At 44.1% G+C, this 27,315-nt stretch overlaps 1 protein-coding gene across 2 annotated transcripts; it reads left to right on the forward strand.

The window, feature by feature from the left end:
* The first annotated feature begins 73 nt into the window (after positions 1 to 73).
* Positions 74 to 27,041, forward strand: spire1b (spire-type actin nucleation factor 1b). Of its 2 annotated transcripts, XM_037453677.2 has the most exons (17): positions 74 to 695; positions 4,514 to 4,542; positions 10,623 to 10,859; positions 12,407 to 12,532; positions 14,168 to 14,242; positions 14,418 to 14,582; positions 14,940 to 15,026; positions 15,685 to 15,814; positions 21,491 to 21,541; positions 22,388 to 22,551; positions 22,655 to 22,748; positions 22,972 to 23,114; positions 24,818 to 24,955; positions 25,099 to 25,169; positions 25,271 to 25,298; positions 25,508 to 25,797; positions 26,493 to 27,041. In XM_037453677.2, the coding sequence occupies exons 1-17, from the start codon at positions 347 to 349 to the stop codon at positions 26,746 to 26,748; spliced, it is 2,433 nt and encodes an 810-aa protein (XP_037309574.2). In that variant the 5' UTR covers positions 74 to 346; the 3' UTR covers positions 26,749 to 27,041. The 2 variants fall into 2 exon arrangements, with proteins under 2 accessions (XP_037309574.2, XP_037309575.2); XM_037453678.2 differs by lacking the exon at positions 21,491 to 21,541 and having other exon boundaries at positions 76 to 695.
* The last annotated feature ends 274 nt before the right edge of the window (positions 27,042 to 27,315 follow it).

A 27,315-nucleotide genomic window follows, 5' to 3' on the forward strand; every position in this document is an offset into this window, starting at 1 on the left:
TGTGTGAGAGAGAGAGAGAGAGAGAGAGAGAGAGAGAGAGAGAGAGAGAGAGAGAGAGAGAGAGATATCATGTGATGAAGAGTTAGTCTGGCTTGCTAGGTTGGTTTGTGAGACACACAATCCATATCCCACGCACACCCACACGCACACACCGTCTTGTGACCGCACTGGTGGTACGGAAACATCCACCGGCGCGCTGCTGGCCGCCGCCCCGGAAAAGCGAGAAGCGTCCACTCCGTTCCCTCTCGCTCATCGGCTTGGACCGGCTCTCGACATCGGGCCTCCTCCTCCTCCTCCTCCCTCCTCCTCCTCCCTCCTCCTCCTGCGCTGCTGAGATAATGAAAGGATGGCCGAGCGGCGACGCGGGGACCAGGGAGGGCTGACGGATGCCGCCGCGGCGACTAACCGGGATGAGAAGCAGCGTCGCAGCGCGATGAATTCGAGCGACGACGCGGCGGTGGAGGGTCTCTCCCTGGAGGAGATACTGAGGCTCTACAGCCAGCCCATCAACGAGGAGCAGGCATGGGCGGTGTGTTACCAGTGCTGCAGGACGCTGGCCAGGGAGCACCGGAGCAGGGGGAGCTCCTCCGCCGCCGGAGCATCCTCGGCGGCGGCTCCGAGGAAGATAATGGGACCGGAGGATGTCCGGATACATAAAGACGGGTCCGTGAGCCTGCAACAGCGGAACTGTGAAGGTAGTGACATGTTATGTAAGAATGAGTGCGCCTCAAGCTGCACTCGATCTAGGCCAGAGCATCACTTGCATTTCAAAGAATGGGGTATTTAATGGTTGTAAGACTGAAGGATTTGGGGAAGCAAAGGATAGCCCACAACATCCAAACACATGTCTAATCCCTAATATAATAAAGAGCCATAAATGTAGCCACTATAAACATAACATCTAGGGTGAATTCGGGTATATTGGGACAGCATAAGGAAAAAGCATTTAACTTCTGCCTTGAAAAGGCTATGGTAAAGTTCGAGGTGCTAATCCATTGCTTAAGACTAATGTCACATGAGATAACATAGGTGACATCACACAGAAGAAGTGAAATGCTTTTTCCTTATGCAATATACCTAAATTCACCATAGCACGTGGAAGGTTTGGATGATTTCCCTGATCGGGTGCTTTAAAAGTATTTAATCTGCAGCAGGACAAAATGCCACATTCATGAGACCTAATAACACCTGATTACTGACAAACAAATAGTCCTCCGGCTCACTCTGCTGTAGTGGTCCTCACTAGTTTTCGCTAATCCTACTCACTGAGGACACGTGTGTGTGCATCACGTGGCTACATGTCTCGTTAAAGGCCTCTCTGCCTGTTTTCCACTTCCTATCACATTGCCAATTGAAGCATGTGATTATTGCAAGCCTGGGATGTGCATGCATGGGACAAATGTAAAAAAGGTGATGGTTCACTCCTGAACAGGCCTTGTGTTTTCAAATGGCATGATTGCAGCTGCTACTAAAGGCCTGTGACACCGTGTAATGAGGTGCTATAAAAAAAATGAGGAGTTACGGGCCTGTTGATGTGTCAAGATCTCTGAAAACAACGAAGTGAGAGGCTACACTGGCAGCATAGAGCTAATGATAAATCATCGCTTTAGGGGCCTCTGGGGCTCTATGCAGGCTATTTATACTGGCTTTATGGTGCTTGATGGTAATTTGTGTCTCACATGGGAGACAGTTATAGCAATTCTGTACTTATTGAGTATCCCTTATACTTAATACTTTTATTTTACAAGGTATCAAACAGGATTCAACACAGATGACACTTCATGGCATGTCTGGCATGTCCAGTGTATGTTGTTATCATGTTCGCTGATGCAGCAAACACAGAGTCTAGAGCAGACAGACTAAATGCCTCCCCATCCATCCATCCATCTATCTGTCTGTGTTCGTAATGGACTACACCTGAGGGATGTGCTCTTAACTCCAGCTGTAATGAACACACACACAAACACTGCTCGGTACACATTTTGGCCCTTGATTCGATGTGAGGATGATGCTGGTTGTGTCCTGTAAGTCTATACATGCTAGAATGAATGAGATATTTTTAGGAGCAGAAGAGACCAACTGAGAGGGGAGTCTAGGCCTTTATTCCTCCGCTGCTGCTATAATGTCACATAATGCAAATATATTGACTCATAGTTATGCCTTTTCAGGACATTGGTATCAGCAATATGCTTTTTTTGTTAATATTGCTTCCGTAATCATGTTGCTATTTCACAGATGAGCATCAGGGCCACTCTACATTACATGCATGATATATACGATTGGAATGCAATCCAATCACTTCTTTGTCAGCGCTAAACAAAAACATTTTCTCTTTTCATAATGATCTTTTCCTGTAAAAAAAAAATCCTGTAAAAAAAATAAAAAAATCTTTGTTTGGAGCAACCATTGCTAAGCACACATCAGTGTTCAACAATGAGTTTTGATTAACTTGAAAACCCCAGTTAATATAGAGAGGTGTAATATGAAGGTAAAATGACTGTGTGTTCAGATAACATACTGCCCACACAGACTGTATTATAAAAGTGTACCCGTTACTTTTACCTGACTATTTAGCCGTAGTTCTTTCCACCTCACAATCCTATAAACCTCATGACGAGTTATCTGTACCTCTGGCTGGGAATCCCTGCTGTGCACGTCTTCAGTCTAAGGGAGGCTTTTCCAAATGTTTTGATCAGTGCAACCACACAAACGGTCTCACTTTGTAAGGTGCTTTGCTGGTTGCAGTGGCAAAATGTTCAGGATTTGTGACTTCAGAAGCTCAATATAAACAGAATTAAATTTAAACTTGACCGCGAGAGCCGATGATCAATTCATTTGGTTGTCTTTCAATGGAATCTTATCGGCAGGAAATTATATACCAGGATAGCGTGATACACAATTACATCATCTAAATTTATCAAAACAAGCTTGTACTAACAAAATTGTTCATTGTTCTGATTATTTTGCACTGAATTAGCAAATACAAATGCCTAGTGCTCTTTCATTTGGTGGGTCATCCAGGGTACCTGACACTCTAGAACTTCTAAAAATAGTCATATGTCATGCTTTAAATAGATGATGTCATAGCTGTTGTGATGAAGACAAAACAGCCCATTTACTTCGAGGGTCATCTGTCAGCAGACTGTCTGTTCACAAAGTAGAAGCTGGGCAGATGTAGCCTGGGGGAGGGGGAGTTGGCTGTAAGTGGGTCTTCTTTTTGAAGTGAGTACATTCATGCCGCATAGCTCTTTGGGAGGGGTCCTGTAATCATCGGTCACATGCTACAAACCACCGAAGTATTGTAATTAGAAATGAAACAGAACTTTTATCTAAACTGTTCTAGTTTGCATAATGAGACTGTTGTAGTTTGCATAATGAGAGAAAAGAGTTAGTTAAATAAGGTAATGTTTAATCACTGATAAGTAAGCTATTCAAAATCCCTTTAAGCCTGCACCAGACATCAGCATCTGCAGGATAAGAAAATGCTATTTCGTATTCTTTTGCTCATTTCAATTTCATAAATCAAAAACAACTCTGACTTGACGCTAAGATAAATGATATAACTATTAACAGAATTTATCAGTATAATATATATATATATATATATACAGTATATACATGAATAAATGAGCCACAACACTGGGAGCTGTCCGTCACCATACCTTGCGGGTTAGCGTAGCTGCTGCAGTAGCATGTAGTAGTTATATCCAATATCTTTCCAAATCCTATTCCACCATTGAAAGAAAAACAGAATGGTATCTTAATTTCTTTGTTCTTTTCCCGACTAGCATCACCAAGATTTTGGTTAGATTGTTCGTCCAATCACCTGCCAGGCTTTTTTTTGCTTGCCCTTGACCAAATGGTCAGTTTCCCCCCGATTAAGAAGGTTTTGTCTGCTTTGGAAAATATGTCCGTTTTTAGAAATCCAACAATGTGTTTGGACACTGAATTTCAGTGAGAATGAACATACTTAGGCCCGGGTGCTACACACAGTGCACAATTGATGGTCAGCATTACAGCAGGTTATGCGTTTATGTCTTTTCATTGGATTTGTGGACAAAGGGAAAACATACTGTAGAATAAGACTGTGCCTCTTCTCTTTAAGCTGCAATATGACATTTGTTGACCCGCTCTGTGTCTGATTAGTTTTAGAATAAAAAGAATGTGAATCCCGTCTTGAGATATTCCATCAGTGACAAAAGACGTGTTAATACTGAAATCAGAGATTCTCAGCTGCAGTCCTTTTGTGTGCGGCGTTAATGATGACTCAGCCATTGCAATGGATCTTGATGCAATGTATATTCACATCAATCAAAGTAATGCTTGGCCATTTGACATGAACGTCTAAGATCATCATAACATGCGCTTATCTTCCGACAGTCATTCACTGCAATGAAACAGCTATGTTGTCATGCGTAATTGTTTGCGTGTGTGTGTCTGTGTGTGTTAGCTGCTTTGTGCTTTGGCTTACATCTGCTGCTTATCACAACACTGCTTTCTTGTTTCCCTGCAGGTAAATACAGTCCTTGCACAACAACAGAGGTGAGTACTCCACTGCAGTTCTGTTGTACTCATGGTATTTCATCATAGCATGCTTATACAGGCTTGAACAATATTATGTTATATTATTATTTTCTTATCTTATAATCAAACACAAGATATTCAAACTACATGTTGCGGGCCTTGTCTCAATGTTGTATTTTGGTCACATGAATGGATTAGTTTGAGGGTTAGGGTTGTGAAACTCTACTGGAATGTTTTTGTCAATTAGCTCACAAGCCTCCCAGAGTGCAGGCTGAGACAGTCAGGGACCAGTCAGCTAATTAACAACATATTGTGAAGCCTTTTCTACTTTTTAAGCATTTACCTCCTGGAGTCGGTTACATTACCTAGTTACAGTCAAAGAGGGCAGCCAAACAAAGATATGCAACATTAGAGTGGGCACTGAAGGATTACTTAAAGTGCAACCTGTGTCAGATAGTCCTGTTGTTGAAACCGTTGTATGTCATGTGTGGTGTGTTGATCCTCATGCCTGCAATGTAACCTCTGTGGTTCCCCTGCTGCTAACCTATTCAAATAAATAAAGCAATATAGAATGCATCTTGCTACATGGGTTCATTACAGGTTTTAGTATCAACCAAATCCAGAGAAAATTGCACCAACACCAACATTGTCCAATGCAAGTTGACTGGTTGGCTAGAATGACCAGTTAGCATTTTTTTAGCACAGCACTTTTTTAGTTTGGCTTTCCCAAAGAATTTGTACTTGGTTCTTGTTGTTCTGTGTCTGTACCCTCTTGATTGAATGCACTTATTGTAAGTCCCTTTGGATAAAAGCGTCAGCTAAACAATAAATGTAAATGCAATATAAGTTGGTGATGGAGTTTCTGGCATGCAGCACCATCAACGTTGCCTACCTTCACTTTTATGTCTGTATGGTGTAGAGCAGAAGCTACGAGGCATAGCCTAGAAACAGACCAAATGGGTAATTTAAATCATATTAATAACAAGCCATATTAGCTATGGCGGAATGTTAATTCCTGCTGTGAAGTTGGTTATTTTAAAACGCGTTAGTTGACACTTGGTCTCCTCTGTTGTACAGCACATAGTCATCTTTTCTCTTCTGTTTGTGTCAAAATTTAACAAAGAGGATTAGTAATCGGTGAGCTTTTGAAGTGTTTTGAAACTAGGGATAGAACAGGCAAACAGTTACCACCTGCTCCCAGTCTTTCTACTAGGCTAAGCCAATCACCTCCTGCAGAGGTTCATACTTAATTCATCGGAGGTACTAATATTCTTATCTAACATGCAGCATGTGAGCTGATATCTATTTTATTAACACATGGCAAATACTGAAGAATGGTAATGTTTCTTATTGAGATGTCTATAAACGGTTTAACTGCTAGTTGCACAAATTGCCAGAAACTGCTCAGGCATATGTTCCAATGTCTTCTTCACACAGACATTTTTCCCCACCAGCCCCACAGCTCCACTGGTGGGAAATGTCACCCAGCAAGGCCTCTCCTGGGAGAAGTTCTGGATCTAATTAAAAGGCCCTTTCCTACTACTATTGTGAACTGCTGTTAAATATTCTAATAATAGTTTGTAAGAATATATCTGTTTATATTCTATCCATGTTTGAGCCAGTTTTTGTAGAATAGATGGAATCATTTAGTTTGAAGGGTCCGTGTTTTGGTGTCACCAGTGTTCAAAGAATTCACAGCTAGATATTGGTCGGAGAGTATTTTGTTCGGGGGATGTTTGATTCTGACTAAAGATCTTATCCCAGTTCGTTAGACAGAGAGAGCAGCCGTTTTCAGGGGGCGGTGGAGATGGAGTCATGAGTTAAAGGACTGTGATAAAAACAGATGGACAGCAACTAACTCACACACACACACACACACGAACACGCTGTAGCAGTGGAGAACGTGAAACTGTACAGTCAAATCTCTGATAAGCAGCTTTGCACAATAAATGAGTTCTCACAATGCAGTGTGCTGCAGACTGACTGACAAAACCACCGATGAGATGCTGCAGCTGCTTGATGCTTGACGGGAATAATGTGGCATGGGCGTTCTGCTATAACATGCAGTGTGGAATTAGCCCAAAGCTGGATGAGCAGGAACACGTGTGTGGATGTGGCAGACGCACATTATCCACACAGCTTCAAACTACATAAACTTCACCAAATGATGCAGCTGCGAATGTCAGATGATGCTGTTGTTTTCAGGGCCAGCCCTTACAAGGCTCTGGGTTCAGTTCTCACTGTTGCAAATCCCACCGGAAACAGATGATAGTAGTTAGAAATTTCTTATTCAAATGTGACAATGTTGCTCTTTAGCCACACAATTCTACCTTTTTCTATTTTGATGTAGAATACCTAGTAAGACCCTCCTGGTCCCGTGATTCAGTATGACCCATGAATCAGTGGATTACGCTTTGTTACATCCCTGCTGTCAAGGTTTAACTGTGTATGCTCCATGCCCCCTTAAAGCTTACGCTTTGAAGTCTAGGAAGGGATTAGAGTTTAACTTTGAATTTGGTGTTTGACGTAAATAGAAAATTTGGTCCAAGAGTGTTTTTGGGAAGAATAGAATTGGCAAAAAATGCAAAAAACAGAACACCCCCTGCCCCCCTCCCAAAAAAATAAAGCGGAGAAAATGCCTTTTCATTTTGTTCAAGTGATCTCTCTGTTCTGTTTGTGAAGTCATGCGGGTTCCACATACTGGACAAGCCAAAGGAACCGTACTCAGTCATATGACAGCCAGAGGTCACAGCATCAGGTGTGAGAGGCTAAGAAAGAAATGTCCTCATTGCTTCTTTGTTTGTGAAAGGAAGTAATCCATTTATTATTAACTGGACCAATTAACTTTTACTACAGCAGTATGTTTGTTAAACAAGAAGTTGTATAATCTCCATTCTCTTTTGTGATGTTCCTCCTGTTTAATAAGTCTTGATCTCATAAGACATGTCCAATCTGGAGGATGGTCTTTATAGATATTTGAATGGATTTAATGTACGAAAGCATATTCCTCTTAATCCAAAATGAAGAAAATGACTTTCGCTGGTAGAGAATTTAAAGACTATATGAGTCATAGGAGTCTTTTTTGCTGTGGTGGGCGTCGCGGTGGTTCAGTGGTTACCACTGTCGCCTCACAGAAAGAAGGTGTAGCCAGCCCCTTGCTTAATGTCAGCTAGGATCGCCTCCAGCTTCCCACAACCCTTTTAAGCACAAGCTGCCACAGATAATTGCAGGAGTGCTTCGTCCATAAGTCTGTTTGGCCCTTCTCATCTTTACCACATGCTCAAATATCACCAATGCATTTGACTTTGGGTTATCACCAATGCATTTGACTTTGCATTTCATCTATCCTTAGCATGAGCATAAGCCTGAGCCACTTGGGATTCAGTTTCCTTGCTTAAAGACACATCAACATGTAGACAGCAGGAGCAGGGAAGGAATAGCTGGCCCTGCCATAGTTAAAAGACAACCCACCGCTGGCCATAGGTTCTGTCTATTCAAGAATGTGACACCTTCCGGGGAAAGCTAATGTTAGGGTGCCGTAACAAAGGATCCGACCGTTTGTCGAACCTCGGATTAAAGAAAACAGCTCTTTACCCTCGCAAGACTACTGGAGGGGTCCTGGGAGTTCGCTCAACCAGTGTACATGTGCTTTGTGGATTTGGAGAAGGCTTTCGACCAGGTCCCTCTGGGTTACTTGTGGGGGTGCACGACCCTTGCTTCCTTATGGCTCATTTCTATGGTTGGGTAGTTTAGAAAAACATATCCTTGAGACATGTTGCTGATTTGAATGTTTTCAACACAAAAAGTGACCTTCACACAATACAAAGTCAATAAAGAGCCATGCATTGTTTTCCCCACTAGTGATTTGTTGCTATGGTGATCAATTATGCTTCTCCACCATTATGTAATGTCCACATCCAAAGTTTGTTCTCCACTTGTGAACATAAATAAATATGTGCAGACACATGGCACACATACAGTCAGGCACGTGCACAGTCATTTTGGGGGGCGAGTGCTCAACCCGTCAGGCCTTTTTCTTCTGATAGCTAAAAAAACAACACATCTTCCAAAAATTGAAAGTGAAAAGAATTATTAAACCAATCTGCTGCAGTTTAGAGAACTGAATTCTTAAATGTGTTTTCTTTAGATAAGCTGTAGATAAGGAACAAGAGCCTAAATATCAGCATTGTTAACACAAAAACAATTGCTGCTTGGTAGGGAAGATCGTTCCATATATTTCATATATTCTACACAGCAAATTTCAGAGAGTTAAATTGACTCTGTGAGATTCAATTTGAACTTCAAGCTAGTGTTTATATTGTCCCATTCGTGTCAGTGTTAAATCAACACTCAACGAACAGCCCTGTGGTTCCTGGTGCACCGTCACCAATCCATGAGCCAAATTGGACACATGGAGGTAAGGCTGATACCAAGAAGTGTGACACTGTACAGTTACATTTCAAACCTATCAAATAGTTAGTTTAACTCTATTTAGTGTTGCAAATGAATCTGATCTTGACACTGGATAATGACTCCAGCTCTTTTGTACAATTGACTCTGTAAGAGTTGAATCTTTTTGCAGTGTGATTTCAACTCTGCACTTTTTTTAACACCGGAAAATGAACTCTAAGGATTTTGCTGTGTACATTCTCAGGCGACTGCTGAAGAGGAATTTTCAATTGACAGTCTGATGTTGCAGCAAGTTATTTGAAGTTTTTGCTTGCATGGGCGTGTGTGTGTGTGTGTGTGTGTGTGTGTGTGTGTGCATGTGTGTGTGTGCATGTGTCACATATCAGAGAGTCCAAATGGATTTCCCACTCATGTCCTCGGTCTTCACCTTGCCATTGCCTCCTCTATCCACCATGACTAATTCCAGGGCAGATTGAAGGCTGAAACTGAGCATAGCATTTAACAACAAGCACCAACCACTAATAGCCACAATATCATGCATTTTAGGATTTAGGGGATATTTTCTATGAATCATGTATAATAGTCTGCATCTCAATTTTAAAGGATTAAGGTTTTATTTAAGTAACAGAAAACAACGAGATATTCTTTTTTCAACTAAGTGATGTGGGACATCACGGTCATGGTTGCTTTAGGCCTGTCTCCTGGGTTTGACCGACCGGAAAGATGAAAGATAAAATGAAATGGTGTTGGTCAACTGACTCCTCGGTTTTGAAAGTATAAACAACAGCGTGGTTTCATAAAGCTGGCTCAGTATGCAATAACACATTGCCTTTAGATACAAATTCCTGAATTATGGCAGAAAATATGCTGCTTACAAAAGTCTTTGTTGGAAATGTACATACTAACATATTTTCCTACTATAAGCAGCACAAATTTACAAGCATTTAGGTTGTCCACTCCATAGAATTTGGCTTTTGTGTTCCATAGATATGCCTAAATGTATTTTATATTTGTAAAAACTGAGTATGAGACTTGAGTTTACTGGACAAATTCTCCTGCAAAAGTAAATTACTTAGAGGAAATAGTTACAATTGATTGCGATGAGGAGGGAAACGGTGTTCTCACTTCCAGTAAATGTTGTTAGTGAAATTAATTGAATCACTGTTTACTGGTCACATTCAAGACCTGATGTCCCCAAAGTGGAATCACAGTGGATTCCTTCATCCTGAAGATCGGAAATATCCGCACAAGGACATGTGTGATGATGCGTTTCCCTTTATGCGTCAGTTAATCACAAGATCTACTATCGGGAATCTGCGCCTGGCGTTGGCTCTCCGAAGGCCAGCCAGCGCTTATGTGCGTCTATGAATGGTCCCTCGTTGAGAGGTTGAGTCATGAGGTCACAGTATTACAGCTGTCTGGCTCAGGCTCGCCACACAAAAGAGGATCACATTGCATAACAAAGACGGAAATCCAATTCCGTTTCCACGATGTGGCGAAAAAACAACAGACAAACGCAGCAAAAAAAAACAAATGATGGATCCGTCCCGAACAAATATTTGTACATTCAGTTTATTTTGCTGGATTTACTTGAAACATGTACAACCTACAGTATGCGGACCGCAGGTTATTCAAATAGTTGCTAAATTTCCTAGATAAAATAACAGCTGCTTGGTTGTCTCTTGCAGGCGATTGAATCTCTGGGCATCATGATCTACAAGGCTCTGGACTACGGACTGAAGGAGAACGAGGAGAGGGAGCTCAGCCCTCCCCTGGAGCAACTCATCGACCTCATGACCAACATGGCCGAGGCGGAGAGGGACGCCTGCCCCGACGAAGGCTACGAGGCAACAGAGGAGGAGGACGAGGCCGAGGATGACCCCGGCAACACCTCCAGTGTCCACGGCTACAGAGATATCTTCAAGGTGAGTAGCTGAGTAGGTGACTCTTCATGCTAAGGCTAAGGAAGCCAACATGGGCAATTTGAAACACATCTCTTCCTGTTTTAAGGTGAACCTAACCTGGGAAAGGCTGTAACACCTCACAAGACTATTTTGTAGGTGAAATGTGTGTTACATTCGCTAGTTTTGAAGTTCTCAACATTTGACTGACTCATTCTAATTAATTCCTGTTGTTGTTTAAGGTGACGTTAGAAGTGTTTAAATACTGTGCCAGGATTGTGAAGCACTGAATAGAAACAAAACATCTAGGAACATTCCAATCCTCTTTCGACAGAGGACTACCACAGTATGGATTACAGCAATGGTAGATTACCATACTAATCAATAATTATATTAAATTAAAAAACAGCTGAGCAATTTTAATAAAATCTTACATAAGTGAATGTACAGAAGGGCTCCTTTTAGAGACCTATCAGACATTTGTATGCTTGGATTATTGCCATAGTATTAGTCACATATGAACATTTAAGCGTTCAATTGATCATTCAAAGTACACTATTACAGTTTTATATAATGTTGGGAAGTTATGATGATCCCTCAAATATTATAATCTTATATATTTCAGACAGAAATTTTCATTTGAAAAGTAGCCAATATAGACAGAAAGTATGTAAGCCTGGTGTTGAAGAAGTAAATCGTGTCTTAAAAATGGAAGCATAGTCTTTAACGGAACCTAATCTGCTGATGGATTCCAGCGACAGGGCAACTGTTGAGGGAAAGATGGCCTCTGGACCACATTGCAATCCGGCTACAAGTCTCCTCCTGGCAAAAGGGAGTTTTGTCTCTCAGTTGTCCAATGGAGCACAGAGTCCCCGTGTCAGTGTCACACACTGTTTGCATAATGACCACATAACCAGTCACACACACACACACACTCACTGCTCTCCGAGGTATCTGAGCAGTCTGGCTGGCCCACTGGCTACAGAGCTGTCGCGTCCAATTGTCATCTCAGTATTTTTCATCCCCAGACCGTTGGCTCCGTGTGCTCCCTCAGTTTACCTTTTGTCCTACTGTACACACGCGAGCTCACAGGAAATACACCACCAACTATTTTGAGCTAAAATAACAATAACAATATATCTATGTGTCATTCCAACACAGTTTATATAATAAGGCCTATGGGGAGACGGCTGTCTGCTATGTTCAGCAATGCAATCCGTAAAAGCATTCCAACAATTGGCCCGAGGTCTGTTCTTCCCACAGAGACACGGGCGTGTTCTCTCCTCACCGTCTGTGTGTGTGTGTGTGTGTGATTGTGTGTAAAAATGCCATCAAAACAAGGTGAATGGGAATATTTGCTGGTTTCCTTTTACAATTGCATCAAGTAACAAGCCAGCTGTTGATAAACCACCGAGCTCCTCAAACATGGCTGCCAGGGGGCACTTTTAAACACCTCAAAGCCCATCACTAAGTCTGTGATGGTACGATCTTCATAATATGGATATTTTCATCCACTGGGTTATTGGGACTGAAAACCTCTCTTCCTCTGCTCCTTGCTGTCCCCGTTGTAGCTGTGCACAGCTCATCTGCCCGCTCTGTCGGACACCCCCACCCACTACCAGGCAGTGTGTCGTGCTCTTTACACGGAAACCAGGGAGCTCGGTACTTTCCTGGAGAAGATCAGGAGCGCCAAAGAGGTGGGTCGTCGTCATTGTCATCGTCTTCATGACTCTGTGTTGCGAGTGGCTGCTCTCGGTCAAACGGACCCACCGATAGATGCACTATGAACCCAACAGAGGACAAACAGAGAAGTTACATACACTCATCCTATGGTCGCTATGTGTCATACAGGCGCCAAAAGGAATCCCTGTGCCGATGTATAGCAGACGCTGCGCAGCGGGGACAAAGATGCCATATTTCCTGCTGGTTCATCCTTAAGACATCAGACATGTGTTTTAGCTGCACATTATAAATCTACAGCACATGGCCTTCTCCTTCCTAATGAAAGGTTACAGGATGATTGTTGACCTTTAAATGAAGGTCATGGCAGGGCTTCTCTTTAAAAGATTTATCATGGTGACCTTCCATGCCCCCCACTACTCAACATCTCTGTGTGGGTACGACTGTTAGCCTACGCTGATGGTTATATGAATGGACACGTACGATGGGGCTGCAAATGAAAGCTTTTCATTTTGACAACAACACATTTAACAAAACTGAAAAATGTATATTTGCTCAAGTACAAACAATTTATGCATAGTGCTTGGGGATCGGCATGATGTGTGCTTAAGTGGAAATAGCAGTATGTATCCGTAAGCCTTTAACAGCCAGTCTGTAGTTCCGTGATTGCGTCAGTTTTTCTCACTGCTTTTGTACGTAAAAGTTTAAAACAAGGAAAACAGACAATCATCAAATCTGAGTGAGCAACATCGCCTCTTTCAGTGGTTTTGCCATCATTCCAGAGAGGATTGTTGCATGTAACAGGCATGGACATAACACACACACACACACACAGAGATATGAGGAGTCAATGGCTGTGGATAAAGAAAAGAATGGACTCATCAGCACTCAGCCTATATTCCTCCAACTGTGACATAACACTGAGTTACTCTGACTCCACAAACAGCTCATCCTCATCGAGGCTATAGCATATGGGGGCAAGTGACAGTTTGTGTATAAAACAAAAAAGACACAAATCCAAATTCATTGAATTTTAATCACTTATAATTTATACTTACAGTATAAGTACTGTAAGATGTCTAAATTCCCTACTTTTCAACATATAAAAAATAAACCTTTATTAAAGCTATTAAGCTTGCTAAAGTAACTTATTACATAAGAATGTCTAGAGATGTCTTACGTTACAATATTAAGATCTTGATATTGTGCACTTCCCAGCACTTGCATCATTGAAAAAAATGCAGTCAAAGAGACATATACGTCCATCCCGAAGAAACAAATTCAAGGTTTTTGTAAGGTTACATTGTTTTTGCAGATATTAGGTTGTTTCAAGGGAATAGTGGTCCAAAAAGAGTTAATCTCATTTTGTATTGTCTTGTAAATTGGCAAAGACTGACTCCCTTTTTTTAGCGGGTGAACAACTATATTTTTCATTTAATTATCATAAGAATCTTTCATTTCATAGTATGCCCAGTTATTCAGGTTGATGTGATGGGGGTGAATGGTGGTATATCACACATTCAAATATCACATTAGCTGTCTGTAATGGCACTTAATGTCAGCAAAATAAGCACCCTCTCTTTCAGCTTTTTGTTTTCTGTATTTTCCACTTTTATATTCAAACTTTGTCTGTCTCTCTCTACTTGCACCAGAACCTGCGTAAGATGGAGGACGGGCCATCGGAGGACCCTGGCAGAGACCTTAATGAGCTTCAGAACGCTGACTGGGTACGCAAACGGACTCAACTGACCTATGACCTCCAGTCTCAACTGATCGTTTGACAAAAGTCAAACCCACTCTGACTCACTCTAGTGGGGCCTGAGCAAAAAGTATTACTCTGGATTCAAAGGGTAGTGGTATCTTTGTGCTCAGCCTTTCCCATGCTGCCCTTTGCCTCCTCAGGCTCGATTCTGGGTTCAGGTGATGAGGGACCTGCGTGAAGGAGTGAAGCTGAAGAAGGTGCAGGAGCGTCAGTACAACCCTCTGCCCATCGAGTACCAGCTCACCCCCTACGAGATGCTCATGGACGACATCCGGTCCAAACGCTACAAACTGCGCAAAGTTATGGTCAGTGTCCAGTTTGGACCACAGGCAGAACTCCATCCCTCATGCACTCCACCTGCCTGCTGCACTTCGACATGTTCATTTTGCTGCTCTTACTGTTGTAACAAAAAGGTATTCAAATAAATAGCCACGGGTTAGGTTTTATATATATATATATATATATATATATATATATATATAAAATAATAATTAGTTTGTGAGTATATATATATATATACACTCACAAACTAATTATTAATATAATAATTATAATTGACTAACTGATAATGAAAGTAATGATTAGTTAGGTTAGATCATTTCTGTCTGTGTACCTTGTACCTTGTGTACTCCATGTTGTTCTATCCTGTTTTGTTGTTCCAGATAAATGGAAGCATCCCTCAGAGGTTAAAGAAGAGCGCTCACGAAGTCATCCTGGATTTCATCCGGTCCAGACCACCTCTCAACCCTGTGAGTGCAGCTCACGACCTAAATAATAACCCTCAATTACGTTGATTACAAAGGACCAGTGAACTGTCCTCAAATGGGAGCGTCAACCAACATCCAGCCAGCAGTTTTATCAGTTAGATATTTTATAGAATTGTTAATCGCTTACAGTTGTGGTAAACAAGGATGAAGCGATATCTGTCTGATTTATCCTGTCGTACATAATTGTCATTGAAACATCTTTTCACAGCTTTGGACCCTGATTTACGTTGTTTGTGCGAGTCCTTTTTTTCCGTGTCCCTACAATGAAGGTGATGAAAGTGCAGAGCCTGACATAGAGAGTCACTATTGCCACATTTATAATAAATACGGCATGTAAAAGTGCTGTATTTGCCTCAGCAGATTGTTTCCGACCTGGTGCTTGGATACGTTTAAGTTGACGTAGGTGGAGCTAGCCTCCTCGTCCACGATACACCTCATTTTGACCTCAGTGGAAAGCTGCCCCGTCCCCCCATCTCTGTTGATATGTACTGTATATCGCTACATAATGAGAGGAACAATCAGTCGGCGTGGATAAGAGGAGGTGGTGAAGATAAAGACTTCTGGATGTCACCCTGTTGGTCGTGACGCTCTGCTCCACTGGCTCTCTGTGTCATTGTCTCCATTTTACCCACTGCGCTAGGTGTCGGCCCGGAAGCTGAAGCCACAGACTGAGCTTCCTCCAACGCTGCATGAGCGCATCTTGAAAGAAATCAAAGCAGAGAGGAAACTCCGACCGGTGTCTCCTGGTCAGGTCCGCAGGGGAATGCTGGGTAAGGCGACTTTTAACTTGTTGTTAATCACACGCACAAACACACTCTCACGCACATGAAAACACACTTCGCTCTGAAATGTCATTTTTCAAGCAGATGAGAAACGTGTAGCAGCTTCCTGTTATAGTTCCTTTCACACTTTACTACACTATTATTTGTGCCTGTGCTCTTTGCTGTGTAGCTAATGCTTTCATATTTCTTCATATTTGTGTTGCAACTGATGTCTTTATTATAGTTTTGTTGATTAAACTGTTTGCGACATAGTGTACTTTCCCACAATAATGCTAAATGTCTAGATTATTTCAATCCCAACCATAATACATGTCAGTAATCTCTCACCATTGGCCGTGGCTTATTTGAAATCCTATTATCTCCCATTATGAAAGTGGTTACACTTCAGGGACCTAGAACCACACAACAAGCGTGGCATTCCTCCCCCCTCTCCTCCCTGCCTACCCCCTTTTTCTTACCAAATACATGCAGAAAACATGCAGATTACATCCTTTAATTTACTGTAGTTGTGGTCTTGGCTTGATTTACATCCTGATCCCAATCATTAAGTGTCCGGTGCCATGACAGTTTCTCCTTGCAGTAATTTGGCCACTTTGCATGTCTCTCAGTTTTGATGTGTCAGGTAAAGTCTACCTAGCTGCCTGTCTGTTTTTTTATGCCGTTTTCTGTTTCTTTTATTGTTGTGGCCGTTTATCTGCACACCCAGCCTGCACACTGTCACGAGGGACGAGGTCGAGGGCAAGGAGGGAGGACCCAGACGCGGAGTTGAAAAATAAAAGACTTTAATTGTCAAAACTCAAAAAATCAAAATTGCTCCAACCGAAAGAAAGGGGAGGAAGGGGGACAAAACAAAACCGACAAAAACAGGGACTTGACTTGAAAACACAAAATAGACCTGACTTGACTTGACACATGAACGGTTGACATGTAATGACGCCACCGGGGACAACAGGCACACGGGGCTTAAATACACGAGGGAGATGCAGGTGATTGGACACAGGTGGAAACACTCAGGCAATCACGGGACAAGGCAGGAAGTGAAGTTAACCCAGGACCACAAGGAACATGAAACTTCAAACTAAGACAGGAAAAGAGACCAAACCGTGACAGAACCCCCCCCTCAAGGACCGAATTCCAGACGGTCCTAAAGGGGGGCAGAACCATGAAAATCAGACAAGGGGCGGGAGGGTGGGGACCCGACAGCTATGGTCCGGCGGCCTGCCAGGGCGGCGGCCGGGCGTGGGGTGCTCTGGGGGTCTGCCGGGTCGGTGGCCGGGCCTCGGGGTCTCGGGGGGTCTGCCGGGCCGGCGGCCGGGCCTCGGGGTCTCGGGGGGTCTGCCGGGTCGGCGACCGGGCCTCGGGGTCTCGGGGGGCGCCGGGCGGTGCGGCTCCGGCGTCGTCGTGGCGTGGGGCGCCAAGCGGTGCGGCTCCGGCGTCGTCGTGGCGTGGGGCGCCGAGCGGTGCGGCTCCGGCGTCGTCGTGGCGGGGGGCGCCGACCCAACCCCTGACCCCACCCCCCCTTCAAGGACCGACTTCCAGACGGTCCCAAGAGGGTGGGAGGGAGGGGTCATGGTCGGGGGCCGTGGGGACGGGGCTGGAAACTGGAGTCTGGGGGGCGGAACGGGCGGAGTCTGGGGGCCGGAACGGGCGGAGTCTGGGGGCCGGAACGGGCGGAGACTGGGGGCCGGAACGGGCGGAGACGAGACTCTGGGGGCCGGAACGGGCGGAGACGAGACTCTGGGGGCCGGAACGGGCGGAGACGAGACTCTGGGGGCCGGAACGGGCGGAGACGAGACTCTGGGGGCCGGAACGGGCGGAGACGAGACTCTGGGGGCCGGAACGGGCGGAGACGAGACTCTGGGGGCCGGAACGGGCGGAGACGAGACTCTGGGGGCCGGAACGGGCGGAGACGAGACTCTGGGGGCCGGAACGGGCGTGGGTCTTGGAGCTGGGGGCGTGGGTCTTGGAGCTGGGGGCGTGGGTCTTGGGGCCGGTTCGGGCGGAGACGGGTGTCGTTGGCGCCGTCGCTGCCGCCGAATGCGGAGGTCCAGGGCGTGGAGGTCGTACTTGGCCTGGAGGCGGGCGGCCAGCTCCAGCACCTGCTCCCAGCGTGCGCTGAGGACTGGGGGCTGGACGCTGGCCTCCATCGGCGAGGCCCAACCTGGGTCTGGAGAGCGGCGAGGGCGGTGACTGGGGCGCCGCCCGGAGCCTGCTGGCGAGCTGGGGTTGGCGTTGCGCCGGGCAGCCTGCTGCACGCTGCGGGGCCCACCAAGGGCCAGGCGGGTTCCCCAGAATGGGTTCTGGGGACCCCACTCCGCTGGGTCCTTCGTTGGTGGCGTCATTCTGTCACGAGGGACGAGGTCGAGGGCAAGGAGGGAGGACCCAGACGCGGAGTTGAAAAATAAAAGACTTTAATTGTCAAAACTCAAAAAATCAAAATCGCTGCAACCGAAAGAAAGGGGAGGAAGGGGGAGAAAACAAAACCGACAAAAACAGGGACTTGACTTGAAAACACGAAACAGACCTGACCTGACTTGACTTGACTTGACTTGACTTGACTTGACTTGACTTGACTTGACACATGAACGGTTGACATGTAATGACGCCACCGGGGACAACAGGCACACGGGGCTTAAATACACGAGGGAGGTGCAGGTGATTGGACACAGGTGGAAACACTCAGGCAATCACGGGACAAGGCAGGAAGTGAAGTTAACCCAGGACCAGAAGGAACATGAAACTTCAAACTAAGACAGGAAAAGAGACCAAACCGTGACACACACACATCGAACATACTCTATCAGCACACACCTTCCATCTCATGCTTGAGTGGTTGCTGTGTTGGCTGTGATCTGTGGTGAAACATGGTTAACTAGGACAGCGGTGATGGGTGGTAGGACGCCGAGGGGACAGAACCGATGAGAGACACTCTGACCACACAGGACTGTTATTCACGGTGAAAACAGAAAAAGCTGTAAACACTGAAAGACATTAATAAAGGTAATGTTGTATTTTCCATCATTTAACCAGGTGCATTATGTATGAAAAAGACAAAAAGGAGAATGGTGTTTATCAATCACATTATCCTCCTGCCATGTACTCCCTGCAAAGATTTCAAACACCATTTGATTGCAAGTGTGAAAAAGCGGCGTAGTGTTCTAGAAAAAAACTCATGAAAAGAAAATGATGTAAGAAGAAGAAATGCTTGAAACACGCACTTGCCGCCTCTCTAAGTCTTAGAATTAGCGCAGACTTGACTAAACCGAATGAAAAACCAACAAATAATAGGTAAAGCTGAAACTAGATCTACCAAAACTCATGCATCGTCTATTGCGTAATACTTTCCTACGACAGATGAAATAGCAGGAGGGAATCCTAACTTTCCATTATCATCTGATAGTCCTGAAGGGAGAGATTCAGCTGGCTGTATGGAACAGATCTTATTGTAGGATATTTAAAAGGCTTTCATCGTTTCTTCCTTTAGTACAACAGGCTTTCCTATTTTTCTGAAGGACTTGTTGTGAAATGACATTGCCTCAATGTCTTTCTTTGGAGGACAATATTTTCACGTATTAATCATACTCTATTATAGAAATGTCTATCGACAGCTCATAAATGGGGACAGGATTACGCATATCCCTCCTAAAAAATGGTTGTTGCTGCTGATCTCTGTAAAATCTGTAAAATATCTGCTGATGTGATCAATCTTCAAGGTGCAATGCATATTTCTCTCCCTACTTTTAGTTAAAAAAAATTAAAAGATGTGGCTAGACTTTACACTCAGAGCCTGAGTAGTGTGTAGCCACTGGCCAGCCATCAACTACATGCTCTGCACAGCAGTCCTTCAGTAGTGGCAAGTGTGCAAATGAAATATGACCAACTTAATGAGACAGTTGTGATTGAGGGGATAAGTGAATATTGCAGAGTAAGGGACATCTGAATAATGCTGCTTCCATCCTACTTAACCCAGTGTCTCTCACCACACATGTTACATACTCATTTATCCTGTCTGATAATCTATGTGTGTGTACAAACTTCCCTGTGTAATTCTTCATTCTCATGCCTAGGGAGTCATGTGAACCTGAACTTTGCTCTGTATATTAAGGGGAGATGCTACATACCGTCTAGCAATTTATTAAACATAATTAAGGTTTTTCTCATTTAAAAAAAAAGAATTCCATTTCACAAGATTTAAAGATCATGGACTTCTGGGTGTGTGAGCAGGTGTTTATTACACATCAACGATTTATGGAATACCAAGAAGTAAAAACAAAACTCTCATTTCTGAGCAATAACTGTAACTTCTTTAGTGACAACAGGAAGTGCACCAGGCCTCGAAATGGTTACAATTTATTTAACTCCATGTAAAACAACTTGTTATTTGTACATTTCTTTTCCTTTAGTGTTAAAGATAAAACAAACAAAATGCAGCAAATTAATTAGTTATCTTTGGACTTAACTGTAACCAGTCTTTATGCTAAGATAAGCTAAGATAATTGCCTCCTGCGTGTCGATTCACAATTAACACAAAGATAGAGAGAGGCACAGCACTCAAGTCATAAAAGGTTCACTAAGAAAACAATTGACGACACCACCCCCAAAAAACTATTTAGCTTAAAGGGGCTGAATGTGATGTTGTGGCCGCAGTGATTGCTTCCCCATGGCTCTCAACATGGTGTGCGGGCAGTGGCGTGGCGGGGAAAATATCCAAGGAAGCTAAGTGAGACAACCTCTAAGCTGTCTATGTTTTACGGTGGTGGGGGGAGAAAATCGTATGTTGCAATTTATATGTTGCTGTTTGATGTAGTCAGGTGAACTATTACAGCCCAGCATTATTTAACCAGAACTTACACACGCTTATCTAACCGACACTTTGAGCACCAATGCGCTCTCTCTCTCCCTCAATCACTCACACACGCACACACACACACACACACACACACACACACACACACACTCAGTCATCTTAAACATCTCATTCATTTATGCAATCACCCTTCCAAAAGCACATCCAGCTACTTAAAGCACAGCACACATTTGATATTGGAAAGATGCAAATTTATTCACACACTCAATCAAAGGCCATTAAGTCAAAGTCAAACACAACTTGTACGCTCTGTGAGACTCACTGCGGAGCTAATTCTCCTCATTGAAAGTCCGAAATCTTCCTCTCAGTACGGAGCTCTAGTTTTGGTGTTGGCCTGCTGTCGGATTTCATTCGGAGTTGCTGCTGTAAAGGCTGTTTAGCTGTTTTATACGTCATCAATAATGAATGAAGAGAGACGAGGCGAAGACGACAACATGATTACGTAATCTGTGTTTTTATTAAATGACTAATCATTAATGATGAATAAATGAGTTATATTCTGAAAAAAGGGAAGCCTGGCTTCTTTTGGCTTCTGCAAGAAAACGCTACTGCGTGAAGGTAACAGTGCAAACTACTACAGCAGTGCTGACAGAGCCAACAGTGGGAACCAGGGAAGGGCGCCGGGCCTCACAAACTAATGAACACACCGTGTTGGGGGGGGCTGGGCCCACATTTGACCACACAACAATGCAATGACTGCATCTACCATTACAGATTATTGAGACCAAACAGCACAGACATACCAAATAATGGAATGCTATGATAGCTCTCCTGATGAAGGAGGTGTCCCCTTTTAGGTCTTGGCAAAACTCGCAGTGTGCCACAGGATTTGTTCCGTACTGGACGAGGTAAAGTATGAGCTCCGCTGTGGTTTGGGAGGTTTTTTTTTACGCTTAACCTAATGGCCTTGTCTGTCTGCCTCCCTGGCTGTAAACTAATATATTCTCTATTTGAGTAATTGAATTCTAAAGCCTTGCCAAGAAACCGTATACAGGCTAATTATGGCTGGTCTGTTTGTTGTACAGTAATATCTAAAGTCAGATGATGTAGTGGAAGTTAGTTCAAGTCCACAAGCAGAGAGAGCTTCGGTCGGATGCTTTTCTCACAGACTAGAGAAGAAACTGAATGAAAGAAAAGAGGTTTCAAAGCTCTCACAGATCTTATTAGCTGCAGCTCTATATATCTGTCTTTGCATCATCGCCTCGTCTCGTCTTCTCTCACCCCCATCCATCAGGCTGCTTGGTAGGTGGTTGGTGGTTGTACTTATATCTTTGGACTCTTTCTCTCTCACTTGCGGAATGAACTTGTGGTGCTTGATTTGAAGGATTCAGCTCCCAATGAAAATAATAATGAAAAGATGAATCCATGCTCTGTGTGTAACACCAGCCTGCTCCTCTGTCTCCCTCAGACCAACCTAACTCACCCTCACGTCTTCGACCTTGACATGGAACTCAAACCTCAACCCTCTCTATAGGATTCGTTGCATCTTTTCGACTCAGCCACCCATTAAACACACTGTCATTTGAAAAATATCTGTTTCGGCCTTTTTTTTTTATTGGGGGCAGAACAGTCCAAATGGATGTAATGAATAACACAGGATGCAAGAATCATGTGAGGATTTGTTTTGAGATTCATGTCGAGCGTTTTTCACCCTTCAGCGTGAATAAGTGTCCCTTGTGTGTGGCTCTGTGCAGATGAGTTCAGTCCGTACATGGGCAGGAGGACGTCCAGCTCTCTGTCTTTGGCCAATGGATCAGCCTGCAGCAGGGGAGAACCCTCCGGATCGCAGTCCGTACCTCCGAGGAAGAGGCTCCTGAAGGCTCCTAGCCTCGCCGAGCTGGACAGCTCGGACTCCGACGTCAGTATGCTCACATCTGTGTGGGACAGATTTTTAAAAAATGTTATTTCGGCACGTGCAGAGGAAATAATGCTTGAATTGTTTGTGTATTTCACGTATTCAGGATGAGATTTTTGGGCACAGATCTGCCAGCAGCTCCAGCGTGGCTACATCTATGATGGATGATACCTCCCCAGAGTGTGCTGTGGGGAAGAAAAGTGAGTCAGCAATTATTTCTGTCACACACCTCGGTCGCCTTCTCAGCTAAACCATAAGCTGACTGGGGTGAATTACTTTTAATCTCACAGCCTTGCCGGTTTTCTCCTTTTTCCTTGCTGTTTATAATCAGAAGTTTGTGGGCCTTGAATTAAACAATGTAATATTTCCTGTTGAGCTGCCTCCTTGTCTCACGTTTACCTCTCTCTCCTCCATGAACCCAAGCCCCCCCCTCATTCCTGCCCATCTCTTCCACACCCCAGCCAGAGAGACGTCAGACCCCCCAGAGGAGACACTCCATCGAGAAGGAGACTCCGACCAATATGCGACTGTTCCAGCCGCCCTCCAAGAAGAACTCCAAGTCTCTGGTGAGTGAGACATCTTCACTTCATGGAACAAGCAGTGTGGTGCCAGGGGGACAATTTATGAACCTGCAGTTCATCAAATGGCCACTTGACTCAAGTTGACCCCCACAGGCCAGTACCTCAAGCTGTTCATCGCTTACAAAAATATATTTTTCATCTATGAGGCTAATGTCTCTCTTAATGGCAACTATAGAAGGGTACATTATATAACTCTCGATTATTATTTATTTAAGTTATAATTGACGGCTTGGCTGCTGTGAGTGACAAGTGGGCGCGGTACCGAGTCGCTAGTCCCGTCTTCTCTGTAGCATCAACTGGGCCCACCGCACCTCGACCGGCGATGATCCGCTTTGTAGAGTTCAGAGACACCTGCTCCGAGCTTCACAACGATGCAGTGTCCTTGCCCAGTGAACAGGACGAAGGACAATGTTCATTTTCATTGATTAAGTCAGATTAATGTGGGCTTTCTGAGGACAGTGTTGTCTGGCAAAGTTTGAACCTCTGCCCCGTCCAGAGATCCTGTCCAGTAACTCAATAAGCAAAAAAAGGACAAAAGGCATTCGGATGCTTCCAGAGTAGCAAAATGGGAAGAGCCTGAAACCAAAGTCAATGTCTCCTCGCTTATGCTTTTATTTGTGCAACTTGGGTCCTCCAAGATATCTTCACCTCTGGGTTTTCCATCTTGTGTGTATGTTGCTCACATTGTCTGCTGGCATGACTTCATCATCTGAAGAAACCCCCTTTCGTTCAGGTTGGGATGATAGAGGCATTTGCGTTAGGGTTGATGAAGGCAGTGTTTGCTCTGTGCAGGGCCGTTTACATCAGAGGACGGCCAAGGTTTGCCAGCCTCCCTCAGTCAGTCCATGCATAATAACGGTAGCTGCCCATCCGCTCCTAATGTTTCCCACCTCGCTAGTAGAGATCCTTCACCTTTAGAGTTGGCTGATGCCATTAAAGGCCGAGTACAAACTGCTCAACATATCATTTATTAAAATGTGGAGGCTATTTTGACCTCCACATTTTGCTTTATTTGGGGCACTAATGATAAAAAATATATATATTTTTTCCAAAGGACACAATTTCTCCTACATGGTGTTTTTTTTTAAATCAGAGCTAAACAGGCTTTTCAGACTGGCTGTCATTGATTACGTTGACTCAGCAGCATCTGCAACGTCTGCTCGCTGCATTCAATCGTGTGTCCAGCACCGCGGCTGCTAAGCGGTTGAGCCTCTGCACCGGGACGTCTTGAGTGTACCCGCGTCCGGCCTCTTCCTCGGACAGACAGGACCACGTTGACTGTTTTGAATTGAAGGAGGTGTTTGCAAGGCGGCAAGACTGGTTTAGTCTAAACAAAGAACTAATAAAAACAACTCTAACACACTGATTATTCTACAGATGGCTCAACTTCCTTTAATGAACCCCATGAATATTTAGTTACTTTATTTGAAAATACAGCAGCGGTTCAAACTGACATGTTTTTGTGCAGTCTCATTTGAGACAAGCATTGTGAGGGACTGTGCTCTAGTCGTGTCCTCCCATCACTCTGGTTATTTACGCATCATGGGCCCTCTCATTTATTTGTATCCTTCAGTGAACGATGAGAGCACTTAAAGCAATGTGGAGCCACGCATTCTGCTCTGCAAGGTGCCAAGCTGCGCTGACCGATAAACACTGAGCGCCCCGTATGCATGTATGTGTCGCTGCAGGAGGAATTCTGTTTCCCGGTGGAGTGTTTGTCTCTGACGGTGGAGGAGGTGATGCACATCCGACAGGTGCTGGTTAAGGCCGAGCTGGAGAAGTTCCAGCAGTACAAAGACATCTACAACGCTATGAAGAAGGGAAAGGTAACTTCCTCTTGTGAACAGCTAGTAGAACAACCTTCATTAATGTTGGGAGCACAAAATATCCATCAAATAAATTGTGGAGGTTTGAATTTAATTGTTTGTATTCCGACGTGGTCTTCATCTGTCTTTTTTTCTTATTGCAGCTTTGCTTCTGTTGTCGAAGCAAAAGGTTTTCCTTTTTCACTTGGTCCTACATCTGCCAGTTTTGCAAAAAGTACAACACCTTAAATTATTTTCTTTTGTTATTTACAATATGGAAGAAAGAAGGTTTGATTCATGACATTATCCATTTGCTTCCTCTTTTTTACCTTTCAGGCCCGTGTGCGCGCAGTGCTGCAAAAAGGTGAGACAAAGCGAATAACTCAATCAGTCAATCACCTGCCGGCCAGGACAGCCTCAAGTCCTTTACCTTCATTTGTTGTGATCAGTAAGCTGACAGTAATGTCATTTTACTGACTTGGAAAGTTCTCCTGTTACCTCACCTACATCAGTATAGTAACTCATTTTGCATTTTGTCTTTTCCTTTCACACTTATGTCTTCCCGTCAACCAGATGCGACTGCCATCCAAACCTTACTCCAGCTTGCCCATCTACTCCATCGGCTCCACCAATACTCTCCCCAGGGAGAGAGTCAGTGCCATAGCTGCCATAGGACAAGGGTTGTCTGTGGCTGGAGACCCAGGTCCTTCATCAGTGGGAGGGGTCACAGCGTCACCCACTGTGAAAGTAGGAAAAGCAGGGGCACCTAAAAGAGCTGCCCCGCAGGCTGCTGCTGCTGCTGCCAAATCGGAGAAATCCTCCAGTAGCCCACAGCGCCACGGCATTCACAAGACCATGTCCAAGTAAGAGCTGTGGACAAACTTATTCAGACTGTCAGGGGGGGTATTTTGTAGAAACTAATTGTGGAGATATTGGTGCAGTGCCCCCTAAGACCGAAACCCAAACTGTAAATTGGTTGATCGTGTAACCCATGCCAAGGCTAACACAGGGAGCAAAGAGGAAAACACAAATGCTAATCGTAAAATGCAGAAAATGATAAAACAGAAACGAAATACAGACATTCAATCCTAAGAGCTAAGAGCATAAGAGCTTTAATTGCTAACTGACTTGACAGATTCCAAACCTCCGTTGAATAAGAGTCACGGCTAATTTAAAATGTGGCCCTTTGAATATGTAATACTACACTACTAACACACCAGGAAACTCAATAGATCAATAAAGCATGCAAATCCCCACTGATTTTTCAATTTAGGCCAAAATTGAGTGGTTGTCACACACTGAAGAAATAAGACTGACACCCTTTACAAAGGCATTTGTAATTTAAACCATGGATATTATTTTTGTTTTATTTGTTTAGGTTTTGAGATTTCTTTTTTCTAAAATTGGTCAATTCAGCTTCGACATGTATTTATCTTTAATAAACGCTTGTGCTTAAACACACTAAAAATGACCACCTGAACAACTGGTCAGTCGACCAAACTGTAGAGACACAAACAGCGGTGATCCTGTTCATGCCGAGCTTGTCCTCTTGCTGCAGGTTTTCGAAGCACGGCTCCCTGAAGTCCCACGAAGAACTGGAGCTTCCCTCGGAGCTGACGGAGGACTGGGCCACCATGGAGGTGTGCGTGGACTGCAAGAAGTTCATCACCGACATCATCGCCTCCAGCAAGCACAGCCTGTCTCTGGCCACCAAGAGAGCTCGCCTAAAACGCAAGACCCAGTCCTTCTACTTGTCCTCGCCGAAAGGGAGGGAGGAGTACCGGCCCTCTGAACGAACAATCAAGGAGATCTAAAAGCCTCGCTCTTTCTCTCTCCAGGCGGCGTCTAGCTCCTACGGCACAATCACAAAGACATGGGAACACGGGATATGGTCCTGTGTACTTCAGTGAGATATGAACCCCAGTGGTGAACGCTGTGTTTTGTGTGGCTGTGTCCTGATCGTGTGCAGCTCCTTCAGGCATCCCTACTGTAAATCTTTTTTTTATCATTATCATTACGGTATCCTAGATGACCCTTTAATCTCTGGCCCCAGACTTGTGAGTCAAGAGACAAAGAAGTGTGATGGCAATGTATCAAAGTGGAATGAGCCCCCCCCCCCCCCCAAACTCACGATACAAATCGATAAGCACAAACCCAGGACTGACGTGTGTTTAACCTCGTCAGGCCATCAGCACTACAGAAGACAGGAGGCCTGTAGATGGGTCATATTGTAATTGAGAATCACACTCAAGAAAATATGGAATATCAGACCGTACAGGTTTTTTGTATTTTCATTTTTAAACATGTAAATAATTGTTTGATGAAGCCTCAAACCCGGGTCTCTGTTTTTCTTGAGAAATATTTTTTGCAACATATTTAAA

Source organism: Pungitius pungitius, chromosome 11, assembly GCF_949316345.1.
Source record: "Pungitius pungitius chromosome 11, fPunPun2.1, whole genome shotgun sequence".
Lineage (NCBI taxonomy): Eukaryota > Metazoa > Chordata > Actinopteri > Perciformes > Gasterosteidae > Pungitius > Pungitius pungitius.

What these genes read in the sequence shown, in the direction of transcription:
- spire1b (XM_037453677.2), top strand. Translation starts at nt 347, where the DNA reads ATGGCCGAGCGGCGACGCGGGGACCAGGGAGGGCTGACGGATGCCGCC. An exon ending in TTTGTTCCGTACTGGACGAG is followed by an intron (nt 21,542 to 22,387) that starts GTAAAGTATGAG and finishes GGCTCTGTGCAG; the next exon opens with ATGAGTTCAGTCCGTACATG. An exon ending in AGAAGAACTCCAAGTCTCTG is followed by an intron (nt 23,115 to 24,817) that starts GTGAGTGAGACA and finishes GTGTCGCTGCAG; the next exon opens with GAGGAATTCTGTTTCCCGGT.